The sequence below is a fragment of the Ptychodera flava genome, chromosome 4 (assembly GCF_041260155.1).
Source record: "Ptychodera flava strain L36383 chromosome 4, AS_Pfla_20210202, whole genome shotgun sequence".
NCBI classification, from domain to species: domain Eukaryota; kingdom Metazoa; phylum Hemichordata; class Enteropneusta; family Ptychoderidae; genus Ptychodera; species Ptychodera flava.
Window position 1 is genome coordinate 18,562,675 of NC_091931.1, and position 27,880 is coordinate 18,590,554.

The following is a 27,880-nucleotide window of genomic DNA, read 5'->3' on the forward strand; positions in this document are numbered from 1 at the left end:
ACCTTGGATAACAAAGGTTCGATTTAAATTGCATTGACATACAATGAGAAAATATAGCGTCTGACTGAAACAGGTATTCATGACACGCGCTAAAGAATTATAAGCTTAGTATGGCAGCGCGTTCTTTGTGGCTCAGGCTATATTTAAGGTGGTTCGCGCTTCGAACGTAAAAGACTTCAGCTTTTGCTCGAACTTTTCTCAAGGAATTTTTAAACCACCCTCTTTCAAAATCAAGAATAAAAATCAGGGGTCACCTTGCAAATTTTTGTACTAGGGAAACAAATAACCCTAGATTTACCAATATTAAGATTCAAAATAGCCGCCATCCTTGTGTTAACTCTATGTAATTTGTTTTTCGATTTTCGAAAAACTAAACCGGTGAAAAGTTTTCTTACATCATGAGCTATGAAATGAACCCTCACAAGTGGTATATCAGAAAAACATAAAGGTTTGAGAGTCTAAACTTGTGTCCCCGAGTCGTGTTCTACCTTAAGTTTAACTAAATGACTGGTCACCATAAAGGTTGATTTAAATCATATGAAACTTCTCTAGCCATTTTTATGTGTTAAGAGAATGTTTTGTGTATAACCTATTTATTCCTAGTTGCCTGTAAACAGATTAACACTCACTAATGATTTCAATAGTTTTGGGTCAAACCATGATAGTGGAACCGTTTAGAGAAACAAGAAGATAATGATGTAGATGACAGTGACGCTCTTGTCAATAGTGTAGAATGTTATGGAAGTCATGACAACAGTCTACAAGCAATAATTTGCAGTTTTCTGCAGTACATGTTGATAATGTTGCTAAATTGTCCTTTCTATATATCCACTGTTGACGACAGAGTAACTTTCGGGTGGACGGTATGGATACATTGACTAGCCATGAGGCATTAACTCAACATGGAGTTCTCTCAGAACCTCAGTTATTTAAAACGTTTTCTCATATACTTCAAAGAATAATGATATTTGTGAGCTTCGCAGTGACAGGTCAAAGGCGAAAAAGTGACATATCATTCAATCTGATTAAAATCAGATGTATAGTACGGCGACGTCTACTTACGCGTACGAGATATTCTCTCCAGGCGACAGCAAGAGAATACCGCGTACGCGTAAGTATAGACGTCGCCGTTCTCTACATCTGATTTTAATCAGATTGCATATCGTTGTACCACAACAAAAACCAGTACAGCGAATATGAATTATTTACGCGAGATTCCAGTAACTATTTTAATTCTGTTTATCAAATAATTGTTTCGGCTACACTTAACGGCTGTTTTACCTACTGTAAATGGTTAGTCGTTATGTCTTGTCTAGCATGTAGCTATTCTTTTAATGTCTGCAATCATACACTAAAGAAAGAAGAGCATTATGTCAAGTAAAAGTTTCTAGGGTCTATGGTCTGAACTACTTGTGGTTGTATGTGACTCTATTTTCTATTCCAATATATTTATCAATGACTTGGTTTTAGATTTAAAAGAGTTAAATTGTGGCATTCAAATAGGCGATGATAATGTATCAGCTCTGTTGTATGCCGACGATATTGCTGTAATTTCGCACAACGAAGAGAACATGCAAAAGATGTTAGACTACATTACGTCATGGTGTAGAAAATGGCGTCTTTTGTCACGTTTTGATAAGTAAAAGTAAATCACATGTTGTTCATTTTAGACGCAGAGGTATAGAGAGAACTAACTTCACGTTTCGATTAGCATGTACTGAATTACAGTATGTTACAAAATGTAAATACCTTGGGGTTGTGGGGTTGTGTTAGAAGAATCTTTACATTTCAAATATATGTCTGAGATGCTTGCAGAATCTGCAAGCAGAGCTCTTGGTAAAATTTGTTCAAAGTTTAAAACTGTTAAAAATATGGGTTTTTGTACATTTACAAAATTGTATGACAACTGTGTAGTACCTATTATGGACTATTGTTCTGCTATCTGGGGATTTGCATCTCATGTAAAGTGTGACAATATCCAAAATACAGCTCTTAACAGATTTTTTCTGGGAGTTCATAAATTTGCTCCCACTTCAGCCATTGAAGGTGATACTTGTTGGATTTCATCAAAAACTAGACACTGGACCAACATGGTCAGATACTGGAATAGACTGGTGAATATGGATCATAACCGATTGTGTAAACGAATTTTCTTATCGGATAACTCTTTATGTATTAATAATTTTAGCTATGAATTGCATGAAATTTTTGACTATTTAGATATTGATGTTTTGGAAAATGGAGGTTGTTGTGATCTGGTAAAAGTTAAAGAAAAAGTTGAAGCAGACAGTAATTCAATGGTCTGACAAAGTAAACAATTAATCAAAGCTACGTACCTATAAGATTTTTAAAAGGGCCTATCAAAGGGAAAACTATTTATTATATAATTTAGAGAGAAGCACCCGCTCACTTTATGCTCAGTTTAGATTTGGGATATTACCACTTCGTGTGGAAACTGGCAGATATAGAGGAGAAATTGTACAAGATAGAAAATGTATTTATTGTAACGACAACGCCCTTGAGCATGAAGTGCATTTTTTAATACATTGTTCTTTGTACAATGATTACCGGACAACTTTATTTGATGCTGTTTATAATATTTGTAGAAACTTTGAAGATTACTCAGATGTTCAGAAATTCGATTTTTTAATTAATAACGCCAGTGGGCGTACAATCAAATTTATTTGTAAAGCTTACAAAAGACTATAATCGCTAACATATATAACGCGTTAATTTTCAGCCGTTGATCTTGGTTTTCAAATGACTTACCTGATTTGTACTGTGAAAATGTAACTGTTTGTATTTAGATTTTCTAGGAACAGCTTTCGTCACATGTATTTAACTTTATTTTAAAGCGAATAATCAGCCCGTTGTGGCTTGGTGTTTATAACTAGTCTCTATAATAAATTACAACTACTACAACTACATACCCCTTTTGAAACTATATAATATTCAGTTTATTATCATGGCCTGTGTATCTAGGGTCATGCTTGTCATCACATGCAAACAAAGCCGCCTTTTCCAGTTTTCAAAGTATAATAATGGATCAATAAAATTACTCCAAAACTCGCCTCCTCTCTACCAGCGTAAAGTTGGCGTCATACTCATACTCATCCTCAGCCTCAGGGGTCACGCGAAAATGAGGATGAGGATGACGCTACAGCGTCAGCTTCACCGGCGTCAGATCCGATTATTCCCGAATGCATCTGATGGAATAGTAAGTGTAAAAACGACTTTAAAAATGTGCTCCAAGTTTCATGTCACTGTAAATGTTAATCAAAACACAGTTGGGTTTGTATTTCATAATATTTAGTAAACTCTCTGCTTCTCACGATGTAGTTACAACGCAACATTCTTAGCCCTTTATTTCAACTTAAAGTTCAAAGGTGGCGTTGACTTTTCAGGCCTCAAGTCATAGTTCTACAAGTTAATTGTTTTATATATCCTCTGAACAATTAGGGCTTTCATATCGCCTCTCATAGTGGTGATTTTTACAAATTTCGGACCATGTATACCTTTTTGTACCAATTTTTGGGAAATCTTAACGCAAGAGTTGAGAGGATACCAACAAACACATTCACGGATCCATGGACTGAAAATTACGAACATTTCCAAAAACTAGCCTGTATGAGATATTCTAATGATTAAAAATTACCTGCGAACCAGTTTTACCATTCAAAAGAAAGTTGAGAAAGAATGGAGTTGTTATTTTCTTAAGTTATGGGCGAATTTTATCATTTATCCGTCATCCTGTAGCGTAACTTCGGCAATCTTCGGATACGACGCTGAAGCTGACGCTGAGCAGCGTCATTTTCAGCGTCAGCTAGAAAGGTCACCTGAGGCTGAGGATGAGGATGAGGATGACGCCAACTTTACGCTGGTCTCCTCTCTTCTACCATGCCTGAACCAACAAGCTGGTCGCCTTTTCTCTCTGTTTGCCACCAATATACAATATTTCAGAGAATCAAGAATGTATATGCCGCAGTTCAAGTGTGTTTTGTATATATTCTTCGTGCACAGTTTTCCCAATAATTGAGAAGAAGTCACTTCGCTTCAAATCTGTGACGTTTTCTCAAAAGAAAACGGTGGCACGTGTTTCCCCACAATTGAATGTACATCCTGCTACTTCCTCTATGCACTGTTGGTATATTTTGGAAGGGGATTCCAAAATTATAATGAGTCGGAAGAGAGGTACTTGAAATGACTACGTACCTTCTATATTCCGGAGCGTATGGCGAAGGGACAGAGAATAAATTATAACAAGTGTAATCGATGAATATATTTACTTTGGCCAACATATATTATATGTGAGAACGTTTGTTAACGTAAAGCTGTATATAATTTGTGTTTAGCCAGTGCGGCATCAGCAAATTCCATTAGGTCATTTGTAAAATGCGAGTGAAATCCTTGTAATATTGTCACATTCTTGAAACTCTCACAAACGACTTAGGATGAGACGTCTTCTTGCAAATATATTCAAAAGGTGGTTTCACAGAGCTAAATTTCGAGATGTAATGGCAACTTAATATTACCATTGAGCACTTCAAACAACTTTTTAGAGCTGTTCACTTACAGGAAATAGCAACACGTCAGCTTTAATCAGCTCCTTATATGGTTGAGGGCTAAAACGTGAAATGTGAACTGCACGGATTCAAAGGGTATGGCGTCCATATGTCTCTCAAAATCACGGGAACGCTACTTTTCTCATCAAATATCTCGCCTATATACTGTTACATATACATTAAATAAACTGGCAAGATAATTTTTGCATAGTCACCAACTTTCGCTTACCTTGTCTGACAAATGGATTCTGCCAAGAATCTGCTTTGAAAACAGGCGGTACCTCTTTTTGAAGGCTTTTCTTCATACTCTAAAAAGTACATTTTTCTGCAATTTCGCTGGTGCTTTCGTCACTCAGTTCCTTGCCCAGAAAATCAGCAATCATTCTTACGTTTCCTCTGAGGTCCTTAATATGAGCGAAGAAGATAATATCAGTGTTTCGTGAGTAACACCGTCTTGATGGTGGATATTTTTTCCAATTGAAAACATGCCAGGGATTATCCTTAGGTATTACTCCTCATACGTTTTGCCAAATGAGAGAAAGAATCAGGAAAATGCTAAAACTTTGAAATTACTGTAATACTTTAGCAGGATTCCCCTTTCAACTAAAATGAAAATCCACAGTAATGCACATAGATGTGTTTAGCAAAGACGAATATGCACCAAAACAATTCCTTCATTGACATCCTGGACCCTGGAACTATTTTTATCAAAGCTGACGTACATTTCACCATCACAGAAAGTAGGAGGAATCGCAATAGAAATCTTATTTTTTATCAGATCCACCCTCGACACTGTCAGAAATTTTCAAGTCCTCCCTCGATACCCTAAAAAATTTTCAAGTCCCCCAAAATTATTACATAGCCGCATATTTATTAGGGATGCACGTAAAGAAAAAATAAACATGTTTTGGCGATTCTGCTCGCACACGTTCAACACTGTTTGTTATTAGCAGTTTTTAGAGCCATATTCCTAAGACAAGTTCTTAAACTGATTTATTTTAAAACACATCAGTGGACATTTATGATTGAAAAGTTAAAAGCCGACTTGAGTCAATCAATTTCGATCTGGCAAGGCCCATGGTACCTGCTGAAGATCACACAAAATGAGAGAGTATGCAAATTGTGAATTCCTGGCTACATTAGATGCTACTTATAAGTTTTACAAAATTGATTATACTGGAAAGTTAAAACTTTCCATCAAATAAACGTTTTAATCTCTGAAATTTTTGGTGTAATAATGATAATTCTAAATTAGAGTCTTTACTGTACAAAGTTTTACTTTTGTGTTATTATACGATGAAAATGTGAAATTTTAGAAAATCAAGCAAGGTCACCCGTATCTTTTCTCTTGAATATTTGATTATTCTCATATACCAGAATTCAAAAATCCCTGATAACTTTGAAGTCTCCTGGTCTTTCATGTGTTGCTCTCTGCCTGTCCTTGTGTAAAAGTATGTTTCACTGTCATGAATGTCACATCACCTGAACTCTTCAGCTACTTCATAGTCAGAGCTATCTCTGCCACTGCCGGTATGCAGTGACAGTGACACTGCCCGTGGACACTAGCAGGCCCTGGGCAGTAGCTGTTTTAACTTTGATAATTTTGACAATAATTTTGTTCAGTTTATACAACTGCATTCTTGTTTTACTTCCTCTACAGCGTGAACTGTCCAGTATTCAGCTTGCCACCGCAGCCAGTGAATATATATCCAGCATTTGTATCATTGACAAATGATTTTAAGTCTTGACTCTAATTCGATTATCACCCAATACTCATATATGCAAGCTTATGTCGACAAACTGAACATTGTGTGTTTCAGCATGCTATAGGGAAACAGCAAGAAAACTGTATTAGATATAATACTGCATAGAAATATTAAAAAATTATCAACAGTTGCAGCTTCTGCCCCGATACTGGGCCTACTTGTTTGATTTTTTTACAAAAATTCATAGAGTTTTAGATTTTTTCGAGACAAAAGTAATGAAATGTGACAAAATGGTTCTAGATTTTGTTTAATTGTTACTAAAATTGCAACAATGGGATGACATTAAAATGTTATCAAATTTTCATTGAATTACACACCAAACCTTCGAATTGTAAAAAAAGGGAACAAATTTTTTTTCAGGTGCCCCCTATAGGCAGAGCAAAACTTTCAAGTCCCCCCTCTATACTACCCCCAAAATTATCGAATCCCCCTCTGAATTCCTCCAGCCCCCTAACTGTTCTTTTTTTGTGTGTGTGAACGCAGCCTAATTTGAGACACTACTCTCCCCGGGGCCTTCCACAATGTACCAAAAATCCAGTGTGTTGGCTAACGCATTGATAGAAATTGTCCTTGGCTTGTTTAATAAACGATAAACAAGAGCCAAATTAAGTGAACCAATCTATTGATGTTTCAACATTGGTGGATATGCTTATTTTTGAGAACGTTTTGTCATTATAGTCAACAAACTCCTCCACCCAAAAATATTACTATTCAATTTTTAAAAAAATGCTCCAAGAAGGTAAAGTGGTATCACTGATTACAGTTGAACTAGATAGCGCATCCTACTTACATTCTTCATGTCCTCGTAAGTGAGAAACAGTACGTTTTTCTGCTCTCGCTTTTTGCAACAGTAGGTCACGTGATTTCGCCAACTCCCAAAGGCAACTAGAAGGTAAAAAGTACAGACAAACTGAAAAATTTATTTCCATTCATCATCATGTATACTTGCCTATAATCTTTCAATGAGTAAGTTAAGGCTGGTGGTTATAGATTGTGCATGTCGCCTTTCGCTTTGTACCCTTTTAATTTATTTGAACTAAGATACCCTGGTAACTGGGAGACACATTTTGCGTAACTTAAAGCTTGTTCTGGTACGAAGAAGAGGGCGCGACGAGAACCTGCATAGGTCCTCAATCGAAGGCAGACATGTTGAAGATTGTCAAACATACCTGCCCCATTGATGAAGTCTTCATAAAAATGTGACCATTCTGTTTACTATGTGATAGTAATACAATTGAAAATGAGTACCACTTTCTTTTATTTGTACACTTTTTGAAAGACTGAGACAGAAGTATATCCCAGAAATGTATTTAAATCCACCTTCAGAAAGACATTTTATTCGACTTTTGAAGACAGATGATGCAAATTCACTACAGTGTTTAGCTGTTTATGTATTTCATGCCATGACATTGAGAAAAGAGTTGAGTGATATGCAAAGTTTTTGAACGAGTAATATTGTATATTATCTTATCCGTCGATATCTGACAGTTGACCAATATCTCTGTTCTGTCACTGTGAGAACAAGCTTGCCTTTGCTTCATATCTTGTTATTAAAAGTGTTCAAGCTAACCCAGAAAGAGCCTTCTGACACAGGAAATGAGGATTTTCTCATGGTAATACTTGCTTGTGAGAGTCAATTTTTATCCCCTGGCAAATACTCAATCAGGAATTTCTTTTCATAAAAAGGCTTCAAACCCAGCGTGATTTTCAGCAATAAATACACGTTACGTCATGACGTCACTTTACTTTGATGTCCTACTGCCTTGGATGGTTTGGGCCCTGGATGACCGTGTGATGAGTGTGCTCATCAAGCTGACAGGACAAAAGGATAAAAACATAATAATCAACAATATTCTTCTTCCTATGACATTTGTCTTATGTGTTTCTGTGCTTTTAATGATTTCACATTATCCAAAGGCTTACAATGTTTTCAAAACTCTCCGTTTACTCTCAGATTATTTACGTGTGTCGAAACCCAAAGGACGCTGCTGTTTCATTCTATTGTCATCATAAAGTGGGTCCTTGTGTAAAAGACTACTCAGTCTTTCAAAAAATGTACAAATCAAAAGAAAGTGGTACTCATTTTCAATTGTATTACTATCACATAGTAAACAAACTCGTTGTTCTCTATCAATGCCATATTTACGGTCTGTTTCAATGCGCATATAACGTGAAGAACAACGTAACCTAGTAAGTGATCGAATACGAGCGGTAACTGTTACAGAAAATAAATAGTTTTCAGGCTCAAGAGAAAACTCGATTTCTCTATAAAATGATAGCCTAGTATCTAGCGAACAAACTTCACTATACCACTTAATATGCAGATATTCTTTGAACTTGTTTACGAAGGTATCCATAAACCTATATATATCTTCAATTTCCTGTCTTTCTCATACATCTTGTAAATAACATATATACAACAAATTTTTTATGTGGTTTACCCAAGTTGGTTTTGATCTAATGCTAGATTGTTCAATATAGTAGAGCATATTGTAACATTTTCTGGGATATCAATTGTGTGGCATTTTAATCAGTTTTGTCCAGTATTTAATACACTTTTTTGCTGTATGCAAATGTACTGGGTAACGCCCACACTCTCCCAGAACAGCAACATTTGGAGCATTACTAGATACTCCTAGAAACATCCTACAAGCATGATAATAGATTCTCTCTATACTCATATACATATTGTAACCCCACACTTCTGATCCGTATGTTAAAATAGGGAGAATCATTGTATCAAAGATTCTGAAAAAAGTATCATAATGAAACATTCCAATTTTTCTCGTGACTCTACAGATACCCATGAGGGATTTACGTGCTTGTTGTGCTAATGTTTTATTAGCTACAGACCACTTTAGTCTACATGAAAATATTACTCCTAAATATTTATAATACGATATAACTTTGACACTTTCTTCGCTAAAATTCAATTTCTCGTATTTAGAAAGAATACCACCACTTTTAAATACAATGGTTTTTGTCTTTGTCATGTTCACTGTTAATTTCAAAGTTTTACAGTACGACTCCAAAGAATTTAACAGACGTTGTAGGCCGATAACAGTATCCGAAAAGAGCACAACATAGTCTGCAAATAACAAACAAAAAATTTCTACAATATCGGGGAAGAGTTGAATGCCCTGATGTCCCCTGTCATGAATTAAATGGATTAATTCATTGATAAAAAATGAAAATAAAAAGGGACTAAGCATACAACCTAGGTGAACACCAAGTGGACAAGCAAAATATTCAGTGTGTTGATTATTAACACGAACACATAACTTAACATCTAGATACATGGCATGGAGCATTTTAAACATTTTCCCTTTGATTCCACCTCTTAAAAGGATATACCATAGTCGTTGACGTTCCACAGTGTCGAATGCCTTGGAAAAATCGACAAAAGCAAAGTAAAATTTACCACGTTTGCCAGAAATATACTTTTCAATGACAGAATTTAGAATAAAAATGTTGTCGATGGTCGAATAGCCTCTACGAAAACCGGCCTGTGCTTCATCAATTTTCCAAAGTGTGTCAGACCAGAAGGTCAAACGATTATTTAGAATCGAACTGAAGATTTTACTGAAAATACTGAGTAAAGATATGCCCCTTTAATTTTCAGGACACTCAACAGAACCACTCTTGTAAAGTGGAATAATAATGGCTCTAGCCCAATAACTTGGGAAGGTTCCGGACTCAAAAAGTCTATTGAAAAGGACATTTAAACATGGAATCAAAAAATGACTCGTGGATTGGAAAACTCCCCTAGGATACCGTCCGGTCCAGCTGACTTCCCACTTTTTATTATTATTATTATTATTATTATTATTATTATTATTATTATTAGACTTTATTTAAACTCGATAGACTGTTGAGCCGAAGGCTCTTCTCACACAGTGTCGAGATGCAAGAAATATACAATATGTACATTAAAAAAAAAATATATAAAACAGAACAGAGAAAAGCAAAACATTAAGACATCAAGAAACAGACGACAAAATATAAAAAACGCCAAAAATGGCTCAAAAATTACATTTTGCCCAAAAGATGAGACTTACATTTCGTTTTAAAAGAGTGAAGAGTAGAGCAAAATTTGACATCTGCTGGTAAACTATTCCATATTTTGACACCGCTATACGTAAAACTCCTCTTAAAAATTTGAGTTCTGTGTCTTGGAATATATAATTCATTTCTGTCTACAGATCTTGTACTACGACTGTGGACGTTCTGGACACTTCTAAAAACATTCAAATAATTAGGAGCCAAATTATTTTGGACTTTGTACATCAAGACTGATTCATTAAAAACAATCCTTTCTCTAAATGGTAACCAGTTTAAAACGTCGAATAAATTACGACTAGGAGTGCTAAAATCTGAGTCTAAAAGTACTCTGGCTACAGCTTTCTGTAGTCTTTCAACACGAAGTAAAAGTTTGTTGGAACAATGACCCCATATGTTAGAACAATAGTCAAAATGGGGTAATATAAAACAATTGTAAAATATCATCTTAGCTCTCTGAGTTAAAAAGGGACGAATACGTTTTAGATGCAGCAATTTAAAGGCTACCTTACTACAAACTGAATTTACTTGCTTTTCCCAATTTAGGGTGTCGTCAATGGTTACACCAACAATTTTTCATGGTTACACAATCGAGCTGATCATTGCCACACATAACATTGATGTGATTTTTCGTTCTGGCTTTTTTCTGCGTTGTACCAATGACAATAACCTTAGTTTTCTGTGAATTAACATACATGCTATTTTGATCGCACCAGCGTGTGATCAGATTCATATCTCTGCTCAGCTTGGTTTCAATTTCGTTAATTTTGGGACTGATCACCTGAGCTGCTGTGTCATCAGCATACATGTACATATCAGAATTTTCAGAAGCCAGAGGGAGGTCATTTATAAAAAGTAGGAACAACAGGGGCCCTAAAATAGATCCCTGCGGTACACCTGTACTGACAGGAAGAGAATCACTCAGGGTTCCATTAAAGGACACCAACTGACTTCTGTTTGCGAGGTATGAAGTGAAAAAGCCCATTGTCTGCTCTGAACAACCATAAAGTCTGAGTTTCTTAAGTAAAGTACCATGATGAACTAGGTCAAAGGCTTTTCTAAAATCAACGAGTAAAACACCTATTAGATTTCCACTATCGAGTGCCTGGTACCATGAGTTGGTAATGTTAGTCAAAGCTGTTTGACAAGAGTGGAACGTACGAAAACCGGATTGTTTATCTGACAGTAAATTGTGCAATGAAAGAAAATTGTAAAAATGACTATGTACATGTCTTTCTAACAATTTTGACAGAACAGGAAGGACTGAAATAGGTCTGTAGTTTGAGATGTTATCTTTGATACCCTTTTTGAACAGAGGAGTTACTTTAGCTGACTTCCATTGACTTGGAAAAGTACTTGTTGTGATTACATAATTAAAAAGAGCTGTGAGACTCGGTGTGATTTGACCTGCGCCAATTTTCAAAAATTTTGAACTGATGCCGTCTAAACCAGTGGATTTGTTACAATTTAAATTCATAAGATATTTCAAAATGTCTGAGTCTTTTAGCAATGGTATATTGAATTTTGCATCATCGGGAAGGTGTTTTGTTTATCTTACATATTTGTTTATCTTACATATTGCTCTGTCAATCTCATCATTTGTGATAGGAGAATTTAAAATATCATGGCCAACCGTTTGGGTTATAGTAAGATTTATATTTCTTTAACCTGAGTGGACAGTTCTGCTGGTGGATATTTACTTGTCCCCGAGTCTGTCTGATAGCTCAGTAAAAAGCTTCGTGCTTTTCCGATTACTATATATGTGTGTACTTTGTGTGTGTACTGTGTCTGTGTGTCGTCTGCTCCACACATACCGTGTTGCTCGGTCGTGCACAGAATTGAAACATCTAAGTCGGTTACTGTGACCAACTCTTTTGGGTTGGAAGCAGTGGGCGACTGGTTTTGTGTGAGGCCTAGCAGCTAGGCGATGTTGCCGTGAGTGTGTGGGGGTTCGAATCCCGTTTGGGTTATAGTAAGATTTATATTTCTTTAACCTGAGTGGACAGTTCTGCTGGTGGATATTTACTTGTCCCCGAGTCTGTCTGATAGCTCAGTAAAAAGCTTCGTGCTTTTCCGATTACTATATATGTGTGTACTTTGTGTATGTACTGTGTCTGTGTGTCGTCTGCTCCACACATACCGTGTTGCTCGGTCGTGCACAGAATTGAAACATCTAAGTCGGTTACTGTGACCAACTCTTTTGAGTTGGAAGCAGTGGCCGACTGGTTTTGTGTGAGGCCTAGCAGCTAGGCGATGTTGCCGTGTGTGTGTGGGGGTTCGAATCCCGTTTGGGTTATAGTAAGATTTGTATTTCATTGTCAAAAACATCTACAGAGCTTAAACGATTTTCCAACTCATCAGACATGGAAAAATAATCTTCAGCAGATTCATTGGGTACCAAAAGTTTACTAAAGTAATCATAAAATTCATTTAGCATGACTTTAATTCGCACACAATTCATAGATGTCAACCTTCTCAGTGACGCCTAAAACAATTTTGATCAGAAAGAGAGAAAATGGTCAATTTCCTTTTCACATTATCATTGTTAACCCGTTTTTTTTTCTCTAAAAACAGTTTTAAATTCTTTACGAACTTCTTTATATACTTGAAGATCATTTGTACTATTTGTTTTCCTAAATTTTCTTAACAGACGATACGTTTTGTTTTTTAACTCATTACATTGTTTGTCAAACCAAACAGGCAGCTTTCTATAGTTTGCTGTATTTGAAATCGTTTTCACCATGTCACATTTCTCAGCAGCAAACATAAATGAATCAGTTATCTTCCTAACAAAAGTACATACATTTGAGTTACAGTCTGCAACAAGTTCATCGAAACTCGACTTTACATTATTTGATGGCAAAATACTGTTAAAAGGACTGCTTTTTCTGGAAGCCAGAAACACTTTTTTAAAGTTACACTTGCAAAAACTGTACAAAAAATTTAGGCAGAAAGTTGTAGGAAAGTGATCAGATTCTGAACGAATCTCTACTGCAAATGAAGAAAACAATTTGAAAAGATGAGATGAAACAATTGCGCAATCAACTACGCTGGTACCGGCGTTAGCAATACATGTAAATTCGCCATGATTGGCATCTGCACCAACTCTGCCATCGACAATATGTACGTTAAATGAACAACATAATGAAAGAAGAAAAACGCCGCAAACATTTACCTCTTTGTCTTTGGACACCCGTGGCATGTTGAAACAGTCAGTGTTGTACAAATGTGAAGGATCCAAAATGAAATCTGTGTAGTCATCTATTATGTAATCTAACTCTTCACCTGTGCGGGTATACAAATCACCAGCAATGATTACATACACTTCTTGTAAATTTGCAAGAATGACATTCAATTCATTTTCAAATAGTTCTACACCGTTTCCAGATGAAAGACTTTCATAAATCGAAGAGTAACGTGGAGAGATATATACACTACAGAAAAGGACATCTTTATCTAAACCAAAACAAACCCTTAAATAAAAGAAAAACACAATCATGAAGTTTGGATTTAACGAGCTTAACATATTTAGTGAGATGTTTTCTAACTAGAGTACAAACACCTCCAGGATACCTACCAAATCTTGAATTTTGTTCACGACTACTATTAAAAATCTGAAAGCCTGGAAATTTATTTTGGAATTGATCTTCACTGTCAGACCATGTTTCTATGAAAGACACTATATCGAATCCCAGAACATAGTTTGCAAAGTCAAAAGATTGCAGCTTGTTTTTCAGTCCTTGGACATTCCATGTAATAAATTTAACTTGCTTTGGGCCGCGGCCTGTTCCTCAGTCTGTATACCCGTCTCGTTCTAGCCGATGTTGAAGTCGAGTACGCGGGCGATCTTGTTTGTAAGTTGAGCTGGCACTGGCAGTGTTCGAAGCTCGACTTTCGTCTCCATTTGTGTGGCTCTCTGTAACAACTAGTTTTCCATTTTTATAATATGCCGTTTTCCCCTGCCGTCTCAAATCTGCCAAAATTTTCCTCTGCCGTCTGGTTAGATCGTTTCCGATACCAATGTCAGCTTCTTTCAGCTTTTGTCTTGAGGTCAGAGCCAGAATTTTGTCATCCAAGTGATGAAATTTCACAACAATTGGACGTGGTTTGTCTTTCCAATTGACTGGTACTCGGTGGGCTCTTACAACGTCCCTGTTGTTCCATGTCTTTTTATCAACATGTTGGTTCAAGAGCTCAACAACTTTCTCCTTACATTGGTCGAAAGATTCGCCGGAAACTTCACTGACGCCATATAACCTGACGCTGTCTCTTCTGGAAAACGATTCCAACCTATCCGAATCATCATCAAGCTGGTCAATGCGATCGACAATCACATCAAGTCTCTCAGAAATATCAGAAAAGTCGAGATCTGTAACATGTCGATTTTCTTTCAGATCATTCACTTCACCTTTAGTCAGTGGGCTAGAGGGGGTCTACGTGCACCCCCCCCACAGGATAACAAATCTGTATTTTTCAGAACCCTTGGGATCCCTAGAATACGAAATGGAATTTTAACAGAAAAAATATAGGGACACAATAGCTGTTATGGTCATGTTTTGAAGGGTACCGTAAAATCACGATTTTCCAAGCCAAATGCATTTTCGTCAAATTTGTCTTCTAGTAAGTCATGTGCTGAGCTCATTTTGTAACATAACCTCACTTGTTTGGTATCATTATAAAGGGAATTTACTAATCTTTAAGATGACATACTGCACTATGCAATATCTTCTACAGTTTTTGTCAAATATGACCAAAACTTACCCCTTACCCCAAATTTAACATTGCAAATTACAGTAAAACTCAAATGCTACAAATTTTTTAGCTAGGCATAATAAAAAAATGCAACTCTTTGTCTGAAATCTGTTTTATTTGATACAGGGACATGGCAATATTGGGAATCTACAGCTGTAACAGTCATATTTTGAAGTGTACCGCAAAATAACTGTGTTGCAGATTTGCATGCATTTTTGTTCAATTTGTCTTATTATACGTTATCTGCTGAGCTTGTTTTTGAATGTAACCTTGCTTGTTAGGTATCATTAGAAAGATAATTAACTACTCTTTAGAATGTCATATTGTATCATGCAATGTCTTCTATAGTTTTTATGATATATAACCAAAACTTACCCCATACCCCAAAGTTATAGAATCGATTTCAGAGAGAGTTAAATATTTATATTCCCATCATACACAACAGTGTTGCTTTAATACCACTGCATTTAGGATGGGATTCCACTATAGGCCTGTTCATGGTTTTAGTTTTATTCACAATATGGCTGCACGTGTGTGATTTGGACACTGCTGTGCTTGAATTCAGAAAAACTTTGTAACAGCTGTAAACATGACATTGTATCAGCTATCGCCTTAGTCATCAAATTCTTTTTTAGTATTCATCATTACATTGGCAGTCGCAAATTAATTGTCTTTTCATTGTTCTTGCATGCATAATTTCCAAAAATGTGATCAAAATGTTTAGACAAATCTCTATTTTCGCATATCAATGATAGAACAATGACGTCGATTGGAAAAAGCCCAATTCTGCTGTAAAGAAGTATCTATGAATGGGTCACATTTTACAGTTACCGAATTTAGGACGGTCAATTTTTACATTTCATATGTAGCTTAAATTAAATCAGCCAACCCCTGATAGACAATGAAGCCTCCTTACTACTTTCTATTTCTAATGTTCCTAAGCTCATTCCATGCTATTGATGTCGACGACTTCAATTCCTGATATGCGCTCAATAATTAAACCTTATGTCTCCAGTATTCCTTGCACATTTAGGAATACTGACATCAACATTCAAAATAATCGCAATCATACCAATCCATAATCCAATAACACTAGGTCAAAATTTTGTAAGACAATAGTTGTAAACATAGACACAAAACAGCACAGAACAGACAGTAAATAGACGGTACACAAACAAAGTCAAATTCATGAAAGAAAGATATATGGACCTCTGGCCAAAAGACCAAGAAGTGATGTCAGGTGTTTCGAAAATAGTAAGCGCATCCTGCCCCACATGTGGCACCCGCCATATATCAATCTGTAAGTCAGATAGGTAGTGGTCACTAACTAAGGCCCCATGTCACCGATGCCATCAGTGATCATTTGTCGAAGAGAGATATTGTATTTATCTACCAGCTTGCGATACCTGCCAAAAAAGCGTTTGGATGTAGAGACAAGATGGAGCAACATGAAGCAAGGTCAAACTTATGATTTTGGTCAAGGTCATCGGTTCAATCATAGACCCTCGAGTTTTTCTCGAGGGTCTATCGTTCAACGTCCAAGGTCATGGTCACGGTGCATTCCATGGTGGAATGTTTTGGTGAATCATGCGCTCTTACATACAAGTCCAATTATTGAGGCTTCTTTATTGCGTACAAAGCAACAGCCGCTTCGTTTTGGGATTGAAAAGGCCAAAAGGTCAAAATTAAGTTTCGCATAGATTTGAATTCAGCATACTTTAAAGGTAAAGCGTATGGTCCTCTTATCCAAAATGCTTCAAGGTGTCTCATATCTCCAATCTTCAGTCAATCTATGTATTTTGTTTGATTATCTTCTTTGTTTTGTTTCACTTTCATATAATATATTTTTTCTCTTATTTTGCATGTATTTATTTACCGACAAAGGTAAAAATGCGACGGCTTACGTTATTCTCGGATGCGGTTTCATTTTCGGAATCATAAGCTTACATTACTAATAATGATCGTCTCGACATTGTTCCTCCCGGAAAATCGATCGCCATGGTCCCCCACTTCTTCTTGCCAGCATTGTGTTGATAAAGTCTACAGAATTAACAATAAAGTCGCACTGTGAAATGGGAGGCACGACTAAATTCGCAGAACTTCATATATATATATATATATATATATATATATATATATATATATATATATATATATATATATATATATTTTTTTTTTTTTTTTTTTTTTTTTTTTACAGGACTTACAAGTCTCGTGAATTACATTACATTACATTACATTCCAAATGTGTGAAATATCAAAGGTGTATTCGTAATGGCATAGGAAGAATTATTGTAATATTTAATATGTATTGCGTCAAAACATTGAAAAACAAAGTTTACCTAAACTCTATTTCTGAATACGGTTATTCTAATTCTGAAATACAATGAGGTACAGCACTATTGGCTCTTTCGATACACGTGCACGTCTTTAAGCTTAGCGTAGCAAAGCTTCACTGGCCTATATTTAGGTAATATACAATGTTCTCAAATCATTTCGTGGAATATTTTGTGATATGTTATTTTTATGATGTAGAATATCAAGCAATCTTTACATTTGCCAATGGTCATTATAATCTTACAGCAATGATTATGGTATGCTGATGAATACATCTGGCATCGATTTTATTCCTCTGTCAAAATAACGGATATAAAGTCCAGAGAACTTGACAATACAGGGCTGTGGCCTGCCTGCATTGCCTAGCGGGAGGAGGTTAGGCAGAAAGTTGAAAAGCAATCATTATTGTATGTTGTTTATCAGGTCACTACCCAGATATCTAGATAAAGGCTGAACGTGACATTAAAATTCAACGATGGCAGATGCTCCACTCGCAAGCCCAGGCCATGTAACGATATATTATAATCCCTGATGCTCATATCTGTTAAGTCAGGTCATGTTGGATGCCGAGGCATTATAATAATGTTTAGTTCTAACAAAAGCATGCAAATGATCACACCAGACCAATTATCAACTAATGTAAGAGTAAACTGAAGGTAAAACTAATCTATTCATTTCTACGAACATAAGATTTCATCTTTGAACAAAAGGTCACCGTTATTGCAATGTATCTATGTGAATAGTCAGGTTGAACATTTATAATTGGTGTGGGGGAGGGCACTTTGAAATGCAAATGAGTCCCTCCTAACAGAAACTATCAATCATTCAAATCCATGATTACTGCTCTTCGAATTTGAGACAATTTACTTGAATTCAACCTTGAGTCCACTGTCCCTGATCCACCCAGGGTACACTGTCTGGTCAAAGTTTTCGTTCTGCGCAACAGTGAAGTATTCTTTCCAGCCAGAGGTTTTCCCTTGAAAGTTAAATGTACAGATTATAAAAAAGGAATGAAATCAAAATGATATCTTCGTTTCAGCATGCATGTTACATCTGAGAAGTAAGAATATTTTACGATTTGGTGATGGTGCACTACCCAACGGGTAGTCCAGCATCACCCAAGTCCATGAGTTTACATGTAAAATGCGGGGGGGGGGGAATCGTTGTCATATCGTCACTTTCTAGGTTATTGTCACAAAAGGCTTAGAACGTGAAGTCTTTATGTAAAATATATTCAAAAGTCATTGGCACTGTACTATATATTGATATTTAATGGCAAAATATTTCCATTCAGTACACTGTTGTACTTTTAAATTTTAGAGCTGTTGTACTTATTTTCTTTTCTATGGACACATTCAAAACATAAATAAAGATATATTACTACTACTACTACTATTAGTACAACTACTACTTATTATAATTGTTATTATTATCATATCCGTGAAAAAATGCTGACTAAGCAGTTTTTCTGAGTGATTTTTGATAATTATGCACCTTCTGTGTATGCATAGTAAGCGACACACGTTTTCCTTTATTCAATCCAATATTCATTAAGAACTCTGCGTTTCAGGAAATAGCAACACGTCAGTCTTAATCGGTCTTGATCAGCTCTTCACATGGTTGAGAGCTAACTCTTGTCATAAAGAGACATCAACAGCACAGAATCAAAGGGCAAGGAGTACGTATTTCTACACGAAATTTCTCAAAAACACGGACTATTTTTCTCATCATATCTTGCCTATACACTGTTACCTACAACATGTAAATTAGAGAAAATGAGAATATTTTATTGTTTCCTTAGTCATCAAACTTCGCTTACCTTGTCTGACAAATGGATTCTGCACAGAATCTGTTTTGAAAACAGTCAGTATCGCTTTTTGAATGCTTTTCTTCATACTCTGAAAAGTGCATTCTTCTGCAATTTCGCTGGTGCTTTCGTCACTGAGTTTCTTGCCAAGAAAATCAGCAATCATTCTTACTTTTCCTTTGAGGTCCTGAAGACGAGCGAAGAAGATAATATGAATCAATGTTTCGTGAGTAACACCGACTGTTGATGATGATTAATTTTCCCTTTTTAAAACACGCAATGGATTCAATGCTGCCATGCATAAAACGCATTTTGAAGTGTATCCTTTGGTATCGCGCCTCAGACGTCTTGCGAAATGAGAGGAAGATTTATGAAAATGCTGTATCTTTGATTTATTGTAATACTTTAGCAGGATTCCCCTTCCAACTCAAATGAAAATCCATAGTGATTCACATAGACGTGTTTAGCAAAGACAAATTGCACCAACACAATTCTTTCATTGACATACAGAACCCTGGAGCTATGTTTTTCAAAGCTTACATTAATTTCAGCATCTTTGAAAATATTTAATCAGTGAATATATTTTGTGTTAGGCTGCAATATATTTGGTCATCATCACTTGTCACATGTCGTGTTATTCGTCGCTATGATAATTTCGTTACCTATAGGCGCCGATTGCATCTCTTGATTCACAGCCAATTCAACACCTATGAGTGTGACCTTGATCGTTCAACCTTCATATTATTGGAAGAAATATCAATCAATATTTGATACAATTCTCTCCCGGTACTTTCCACAATATACCAGAAACCTAATGTGTCACCCTTTGCATTGATAGAAATTGTCCTTGGCTTGTTGATCGGTAAACTAGAGCCATATTGTCTAAATTATGTAGTATTATTATAACAAGAAAACCAATATATTGATATTTCAACATCGGTGAATATGCTTATTTTTGAGAACGTTTCGTCATTATATTCAACAAACTCCTCCACTCAGAAAAGTTCCTATTCAATTTTCAAAAATGCTCCAAGAAGGTAAGATGGTTTCACGAATTACAGCCGAGCTAGCATATCCTACTTACCTTCTTCATGTCCTCGTAAGTGAGAAACAGTACGTTTTTCTGCTCTCGCTTTTTCCACCAGTAGGTCACGTGATTTCCCCAACTTCCAAAGGCAACTAGAAGGTAAAAAGTGCAAACAAAGTGAGAAGTGTATAATTTCATTTTATTACATCATTATGTGTACTTGCCTGTAATCTTTCTATGAGTGAGTTAAGGCGAGTAGTTACAGATTGTGCATGTCACCTTTCGCTTTGTACACTTTTAATATACTTGAACTAAGATACCCCGGTAACTGGGAGTCAAATTTTGCATAACTTAAAGTTTGTTCTTGTATGTAGAAGACGACGCGGCGAGAACCTGCATTGGTCCTCAATCGAAGGCAGACATGTTGAAGAACGTCAAACATACCTGCCCCATTTATGAAGTCTTCATAAAATTGCGACCATTCTGAATAGTCTTTTACATAAGGATCAGCTTTATGATGATAATAATATGAAACAGCAACGTCCTTTGGGTTTCGACACACATAAATAATCTGAGAGTAAACGGAGAGATTTTTGAAAACACAGTAAGTCATCGGATAATGTGAAATCCTTAAAAGCACAGAAACACATAAAAGAAATGGCATGGAAAGGAGAATATTGTTGGCTATTCCAAATTAATCTTTTCGTCTTGCTAACTTGATGAGAACACTTGTCACAGATCTTCCAGGGCGGAAGATCATCACAGCATGATGATGTTATAACACGTATTTCGACATGCAACATGTGATTGTTGCTGTAAATAGTGCAGGGGTCATTAAGGGAAATTAAAGAGTATTGGCAAGGGGATAAGAAACTGACTCTCCCAAGCAAGGGTTGACCATGTTAGATGACAGTCTCCCTTCCCTTCGTCAGAAGGCAAACGTGAACGCTTTAATAACAGAATGTGAAGCAAGCGCAGAAACAGAACAGAAATATTGGTCAACTGTCAGATATCGACGGATAAGCTCACAATCAGTCATCTTAGACATACTGCGAAACATGTTCCTCTTTTCATTACCTAGTTCACTGTGCATTGTCTTCGGGGGCTTCCTTTTGTTTACTGTTTGTGTTATTCCCTTAAATACCGCTTAAAGTAACAACACTGTACATGTCAAAACTAAACACATGTAACGTGTTGTATTATTGTCGTTTATGTAGGATATATACCAATTTATGATGCCATGTTTATCATCATTCAATATGCTGTTGATGAAACACGTCTTTGATCTTTCAGGAATGACGATGTAATTGTATCATTACTGTATTTATTTAATACTATAGGTTTCAAGTAACAGGGTTCATGCCGACTAGCGCCAACAAGCGTCGACTAGCTCCCGCCACGTATTATCTTACTTTGACATTTTTCTGCAACAGCTGGGACGGCAGACACTCCCCAGGTAAATGGGTCACGAGTATACGTGGGGAAGGCTTGTCTGCGAACTCCTCGTGACGGGTCTTGCGATCAGGAGTCAAAAATTCTGGACAGAAGAGGAGATTTTTGTCAGCCGCCACATACTCCGTATTGCCGACCTGGTGAATACGATTAATTATTTCCGCTGTCCATGTTGTTCCTAGGGAGAAATGTTTTAGTCAGGCAACATATTTGTATGATGTTTTACTAATTACAGTATGAAACACGTCGTAATGTTTTTGAATGCTTGCAGATATAAAGCTGACAACAACAACAACAACAACAACAACAACAACAACAACAACAACAACAACATTGCTGCATTTGTCAAAAGGTATTGACAACTACTCCTACCTGATTTAGGATACGTTATCAACCAAATATCGTCATCTCTGACGTCAAATATCTTCATAGCTTCCAGTGTCTCAGACTTCATATGCTTGTGCAGGCTGACATCCATGTTGAGCAATATAGGGCTGTGTTCTATGTCAACTTTCGAACGTTATCAATACCTGCAAAAAATAAAGAAATAATCATACAAATATGCATATGGCTATCCATCGACAGCATACGTTCCCGAAGTGTGCGCGTAAACTAACCATAGTATTGTTTTCTCCCAAAAGAATAATATGAACTATCCCTTACTACATTTAGTCTATATCAGTTTTCGCTGAGTCTATCGTAGTCAAATGCTGACAACTAAACATACAACTTTCGTTTTAGGTTCATGTTTCTTATCCTTGCACGGTGTCATTTTGTTTGCATACTTGCGCATTGCCGGCCGGGGTTACAGCAGGCTACTCACAACTAATAGCGTGGTCATTAAGGTTATCAGATGATCTAAAAAGATCAGAGACAGCAAGCAATGTTATTTGCGAAAACAGGTGGGTTTTTTTGCGGAAAGATTAGCATTTTCGCCATCTTGTCTGCAGGCGAGAACCGGACAGGTAGGTAAATGTTATCATTAAGGGGCCTCAGGAGGAAATTTTACGATTTTTTAAATATATCTTATTAATCCTAATTTTATGATCGAGGTGTCAAGTAAAATAATGTAAATTTGAACACACCTAAATACAGCATAGCACCCGAATATTCATATGTCTGGTGAAGTTCCGGTTGTCTTATAATTCATAACAAACGTTTCGAAAACGAGTTCTATAGGTAACAGGCCGAGCATTGATACGAGAACATTTCAAGGACAAAACATTCCCGTGAATTATGCACTCTGGGGATTTTGCGTGGAAGGGACATTATTGTTATTCATGCTACTGACCATAATAGTAACATATGATTTGCTCGAGTGCCAAAGGATAGAAAAATGACGTTATATATGATCGTGTACAGTTATGCCTTCGACTTACCTTTCCTGTGTGGACGTTTGAGGGCATCAATCGCCTCCAGCAAAAGTTTTCTTCCAGTCGTAACCGTTTAACGCTAGGTGAGATATAGGCAGTATTGTATTACATATAGTCCTGATTGAACACTCACTCACTTATTATCACTAATCAGGGTACATAGTTCGCTTAAACCAGACATGCAAAATTACTCTGCATAATTTGAATGAGCGGAACAAAAGATTTTTGTTTTGCTCTTTGTACCCCGTGGAATGATTTTGTCAAGGGGTGAAATGTGTCTGATACTCGATTCTGATTAAAACGTTTACCTTTTAGAACGACCGAAACGGACCAAAACGACCCTTAAAGTGATAAAACATCAAAACAGAACTATCTGTAGATCATTTACAAAAGTGATAAAACATCAAAACGGAACTATCTGTAGACCATTTACAGTGTAGATCAAATTGGCGGAGGCTGACGGCATACTATCGCCTCGTCCTTCATCTCTAAGAGGCAAAACGTTGACCAGATAAGGGTTGAAATTTTAATTTTTAGAGCAAGACTGGTCGGATTTTGCATGTTTCCAGCTGCACATAAACGTATTAGCAGCATTTCGGAAGAAAAGTCGGCGTTCATTTCACTTCTCATCATTCAAGTGTGCTGTGTCTAAATGTGCTACATGCCAAACTCAACTTTAATCTCTTAAAATTTTAATACCAAAGAATTACTGCTGCTAATGCAATGGAATCACCACAATAATTGGATTTTAATGTTACAGCTAATGTCAGTTCTAACTGTGTTCGATATTTATCCGTAATTACGTGTATCTATCTCTGTGTCCAAGCATATGGACCAGTACCAGTATTCATTCAAAAAATACTGAAGAGCGCCCTAATCAATCAGTATAAAATATAAAATATACAGTTGATACCTGGTTGTTGCCCTCCAAGGATGTCAGGGTATCTGTGCTCGTTTTAATAATTTCAAAATACCCCTTTAGCAGGACATTCGACAAAATAGAGACACTTTTGTGAGAAATCTTGGAGAAAATTAACGCCAAATGATTTCTAAATAAAGCTGAGGTAGAGATCATGTCATAAAACTTTAACAGTTTTGTCAATGCTGAATGGAGCAACGAGGTTTTTTCCAATATTGACACATTGGTGTAGCCTGATTTTTATATCAATTTGTTTGACACAGTCTTGCCTACTTACCTGCATAATATTCTAAAGCAAACTCATAACCTTTTGAAACAAAATGTGAAAACAGATATCATTTTTCGATATAGCACTGGTGTGGCTGTATATTTAAGATCGTAATTTTCCAGATCTAAATATGATTATATACTTGACAAATAATTACTACTTTTCTGACAAGGAAATACCTTGCAAAATGGCTTTTGTGTGATTAGATAAGAGTATTATCCCCAGTGTGAGTTACTGATCTGCGCTTCGAATCCTCAATTTGAATGGAAAACAGAGGACTGAAACTTCATTGTTTTGTTTGAAGAATTCAATAGATATTTTAATCCTTTCAGGGACCAGTTTTTTACTCAAGAGCCCCAAATTTCACGCATTACGATGATGAACAAAAAAGTCCCAAATTTTTGCTGATTTTCGGAAAACGCATGAATACTTGATGACCTTGAAAGTGCAGCCACCATGCAGGAGTTGACATCAGTGAACTTGATTTTTACACATCAGTGAACTTGAAGTTCAAAGTGACTCGCTAGATTCGACTGCTTAACCTATACAAGGTATCGTAATCAGAAATGTACACACCATCGTATTCTTTGTTCTGTTCAAAACTGATTTAGATTTATTCAAAGAGACCTGAGCTTGTACTACACCAGGGTTCATATAAAATATAAACCTCGTATGTAACATATGACAATATACTGTCCTTAAAACTGTCAATTTAAACATATATTTGCGTGTAACTTAAAAAGGATCTTCGGATTCTTTCGGATTTTGTACAGAAGTTTGAATCGGAAGAAAATTATCTTACGAAATAATGCAGCAGGTTGCGATATGAAGATTTTTAGTCAGTTGTTTTCCTTTCATTTCTTTAATGTTTAGAAGAAATTAAATCTCTTTCAAACTTATATTACCATGTTATCACAGCTTTCTAGTTTTATATGGAGTCATATCCGTCAGTACACACATGTGATCATTTATGTTACCCATGCTTCCAATGCTCAAAGGCTCTACAAAGTCGTCTCTATTGACTTATTGACGTAACTACTCTCACACTGGTACATGTGACAAAGAAATGTAACATTTCATAACGGTAACATGAATCTCGAGATGGCGTTGGACTTGTACTTGCGGTAAGCATCGCGTTCTTCACACTGTGCCATTGTAAAAAGGTCACAACAGTGAACGTCATGTGGGTTAAAAACGTAAATAAATCAACCGACTAAACTAAAAAATCAACGTAAATAACATCAAAAGTTCCATTTTTACATTGCATCTATATCAAGCAATTATTGATAAAAATTTTGTTTAACAGCAAATAGAAATGAAAAACCACAAACTTGGGTTCTTGCCCTTCATCAATTCTTCGGTACCTCTACTGAAGTTCTTCTCGTCACTAAACATTCAAAACATCATCCATACTCACATTTTTAGCTGGTATGGTTAGTGAAATAAGTGTTTGTAGTCCTTGGTGCATTTTGTCTGTTAAACTGGCGTCACAATCGGTCGTAAAATGAGTACCGAGTGCAGTAGGCTCGACCCCCGGGGGGTGGGGGTTCGTATTCGAGTACTTATTACAAGTGTTTGTGCCGGCAATCGCTCTGGGTTTTCGTGCCAAGGGTATACTGGTGATAACAGGTTAATTGGGCGCAATAGGCTATCCACATATAGTGTAAACGTACATGTATAAACTTAGCATTCTGCTATCGATTGCATAATTTGAGCCAGGATTTTAACTGTCGCGATTATACTACTTATTACTCATAATTATCTTCTCTACAAGTGTTCCTCCCTGAAAATCCATCACTACAGCCCCTAACTTCTTCTTACCAGGGCTGCTGTTGATAAATTCAAACAGTTTTGCGTTGATTTGATCGGCGACTGCGTATGCGAAGACCCTATTGCTGCTACCACTAGTATACGTCAGAAACATTCGATTACTCCGGTCCTCACTCGCCTTATTCAAATGATTCCTCACCGCGTCCCATCTTTCATTGACTTCGCTCGGCAAAAGCGCGTGAACTTCCATGTCGTCTGCTATTTCAGCATCGCTGTACCTTGCCCCAACCTCTCCGTCGGCAAAATCGTCGAGGATAACGATCTTGCCGCGTGCTTCTCCAAGATTCGGCATTGAATTGGTTGTCCAGATGTACTTGGAATTGAATCGACCTATCTCTTCTCTAAATGTTTCTTCCATACTTCTTGCGTTACCAGACTCTGTGTGTTCCTTCGTAACACGCATGAGCACAGCCTCACGTGGATGATGTAGAAGAAATTTTGTCGCTTCACAGAGAACATCGTCAAAAGTAACGTGTTGGTAATACACGCCTTTGTGAATTGTCAGAACGTCATGAAAATGTCTGCAGCGAATATCGAGGAACCGTATCCCGGCCTCTAATCGGATGTTTAGTGGCCATGATTGGCATTGAGCTGGAGGTCCGCCATGTCCTTTGTAAGTCATGGTATTGCGTGTGCCTGGAATCGAAAGGTTTGCAAGAGATGTGTTGTCGGGGAAGTTTGACATCCAGTCTTTAAAACTGACTTCAGCTGACTAGTATTGTAGTCGGGTCTTAAAGTGGCACTCCCACTTGGTAACATTTTTAAAGCACATTTTTTTAATGCCAACGGTCGATATTTGACGTGGCGACTGCGCGCGGATCGCAAGATATCGATAAAAACATGTCTTCAAAAAGTAAAAGTTTGAATTCCGGTGGCCCACCTAAATTCAACTTCCGAACATCAAACGTTCGGCACTGGGGCCATTGTCAACTAAGCTATGGAGTACGAGTCTCTACTGACGCTGCTGTACGCCACAGTATGCGTCGGTGATCGGTCATGTCCCGTGGGAGAAAGCTGAGTCTTACTCGCTGACTTGACGTATAAAAGAAAAACAATTTTTGCTGATTCCACCAGAATTCGCATAGGTACGTGACTAGCACAGTTATGTGTGGTTGATACATAGCGGCCGCCGCGTGGTATGCATAGACGCATACCACGCGCGCGGCGTACTGTGTGGCAGACGACAAAATGTAGTCATCAGAGGCAACTAATATTTTACACGTAAAAACTGATATCTATGTGGTATTGTTTAAAAATTTAATACAACTGATTGAGAATAATGAAAACGACAAACACTAAGAAGAAGTTTTAAAAAGGAATTACCAGAGGTAAAGGCATTGATAATGATGTATATAAAGTCATCGCAGTAGGAGGTAAATTGATTGCGTCATTCGAACGTTTTTGGACTCCTTAGAATATCGTCAATCAGCACAGCAACACACTTTCTGGGGATTTCGGGTCATAACCAGAAACGATCGTAAAACTTCGGGATGTGAAAAATACGCTCGGGAAATGACATGTTTTTATCGATATCTCGCGAACCGCGCGGAGTCGCCACGTCAATTATCGACCGTTGGCATTAAAAAAATGTGTTTTAAAAATGTTACCAAGTGGGAGTGCCTCTTTAACCGTCAGCCCTGCAAATGTAGCAACCTATCACCAGGAGTATCAATGCGATATACTCGACGATCACGTTTCCAAATGTATTTGTGGTGCACATGGCTGTTA

General features: G+C 36.8%; 2 protein-coding genes and 1 long non-coding RNA gene across 3 annotated transcripts; all 3 read right to left on the reverse strand.

The window, feature by feature from the left end:
* Positions 1-17,385: 17,385 nt before the first annotated feature.
* Positions 17,386-20,876, reverse strand: LOC139131061 (sulfotransferase 1C2A-like). Its single transcript, XM_070696999.1, has 4 exons — positions 20,755-20,876; positions 20,368-20,462; positions 19,296-19,470; positions 17,386-18,452 (listed from the first exon to the last, which is right to left on the reverse strand). Exons 2-4 carry the CDS (start codon positions 20,374-20,376, stop codon positions 18,340-18,342), a joined length of 297 nt encoding a protein of 98 aa, XP_070553100.1. The 5' UTR covers positions 20,377-20,462; positions 20,755-20,876; the 3' UTR covers positions 17,386-18,339.
* A 917-nt stretch (positions 20,877-21,793) lies between these two features.
* LOC139131062 (uncharacterized) lies at positions 21,794-23,391 on the reverse strand. Its single transcript, XR_011552039.1, has 3 exons — positions 23,142-23,391; positions 22,135-22,292; positions 21,794-21,940 (listed from the first exon to the last, which is right to left on the reverse strand). It is a non-coding gene; the product is annotated as an uncharacterized lncRNA (long non-coding RNA).
* Positions 23,392-26,063: 2,672 nt separating this feature from the next.
* On the reverse strand, positions 26,064-26,774 carry LOC139132127 (1-phosphatidylinositol phosphodiesterase-like). Its single transcript, XM_070698519.1, has one exon. It carries the CDS (start codon positions 26,772-26,774, stop codon positions 26,064-26,066), a length of 711 nt encoding a protein of 236 aa, XP_070554620.1.
* Between the last annotated feature and the right edge of the window lie 1,106 nt (positions 26,775-27,880).

Bases quoted from the DNA above. Each gene is read 5' to 3' on its own strand.
- LOC139132127 (XM_070698519.1), bottom strand. From the start codon at position 26,774: ATGACTTACAAAGGACATGGCGGACCTCCAGCTCAATGCCAATCATGG.
- LOC139131061 (XM_070696999.1), bottom strand. The intron at 18,453-19,295 runs GTAAGCGAAGTT...TTAACTTTCAAG, and splicing joins GAATCCATTTGTCAGACAAG to GGAAAACCTCTGGCTGGAAA.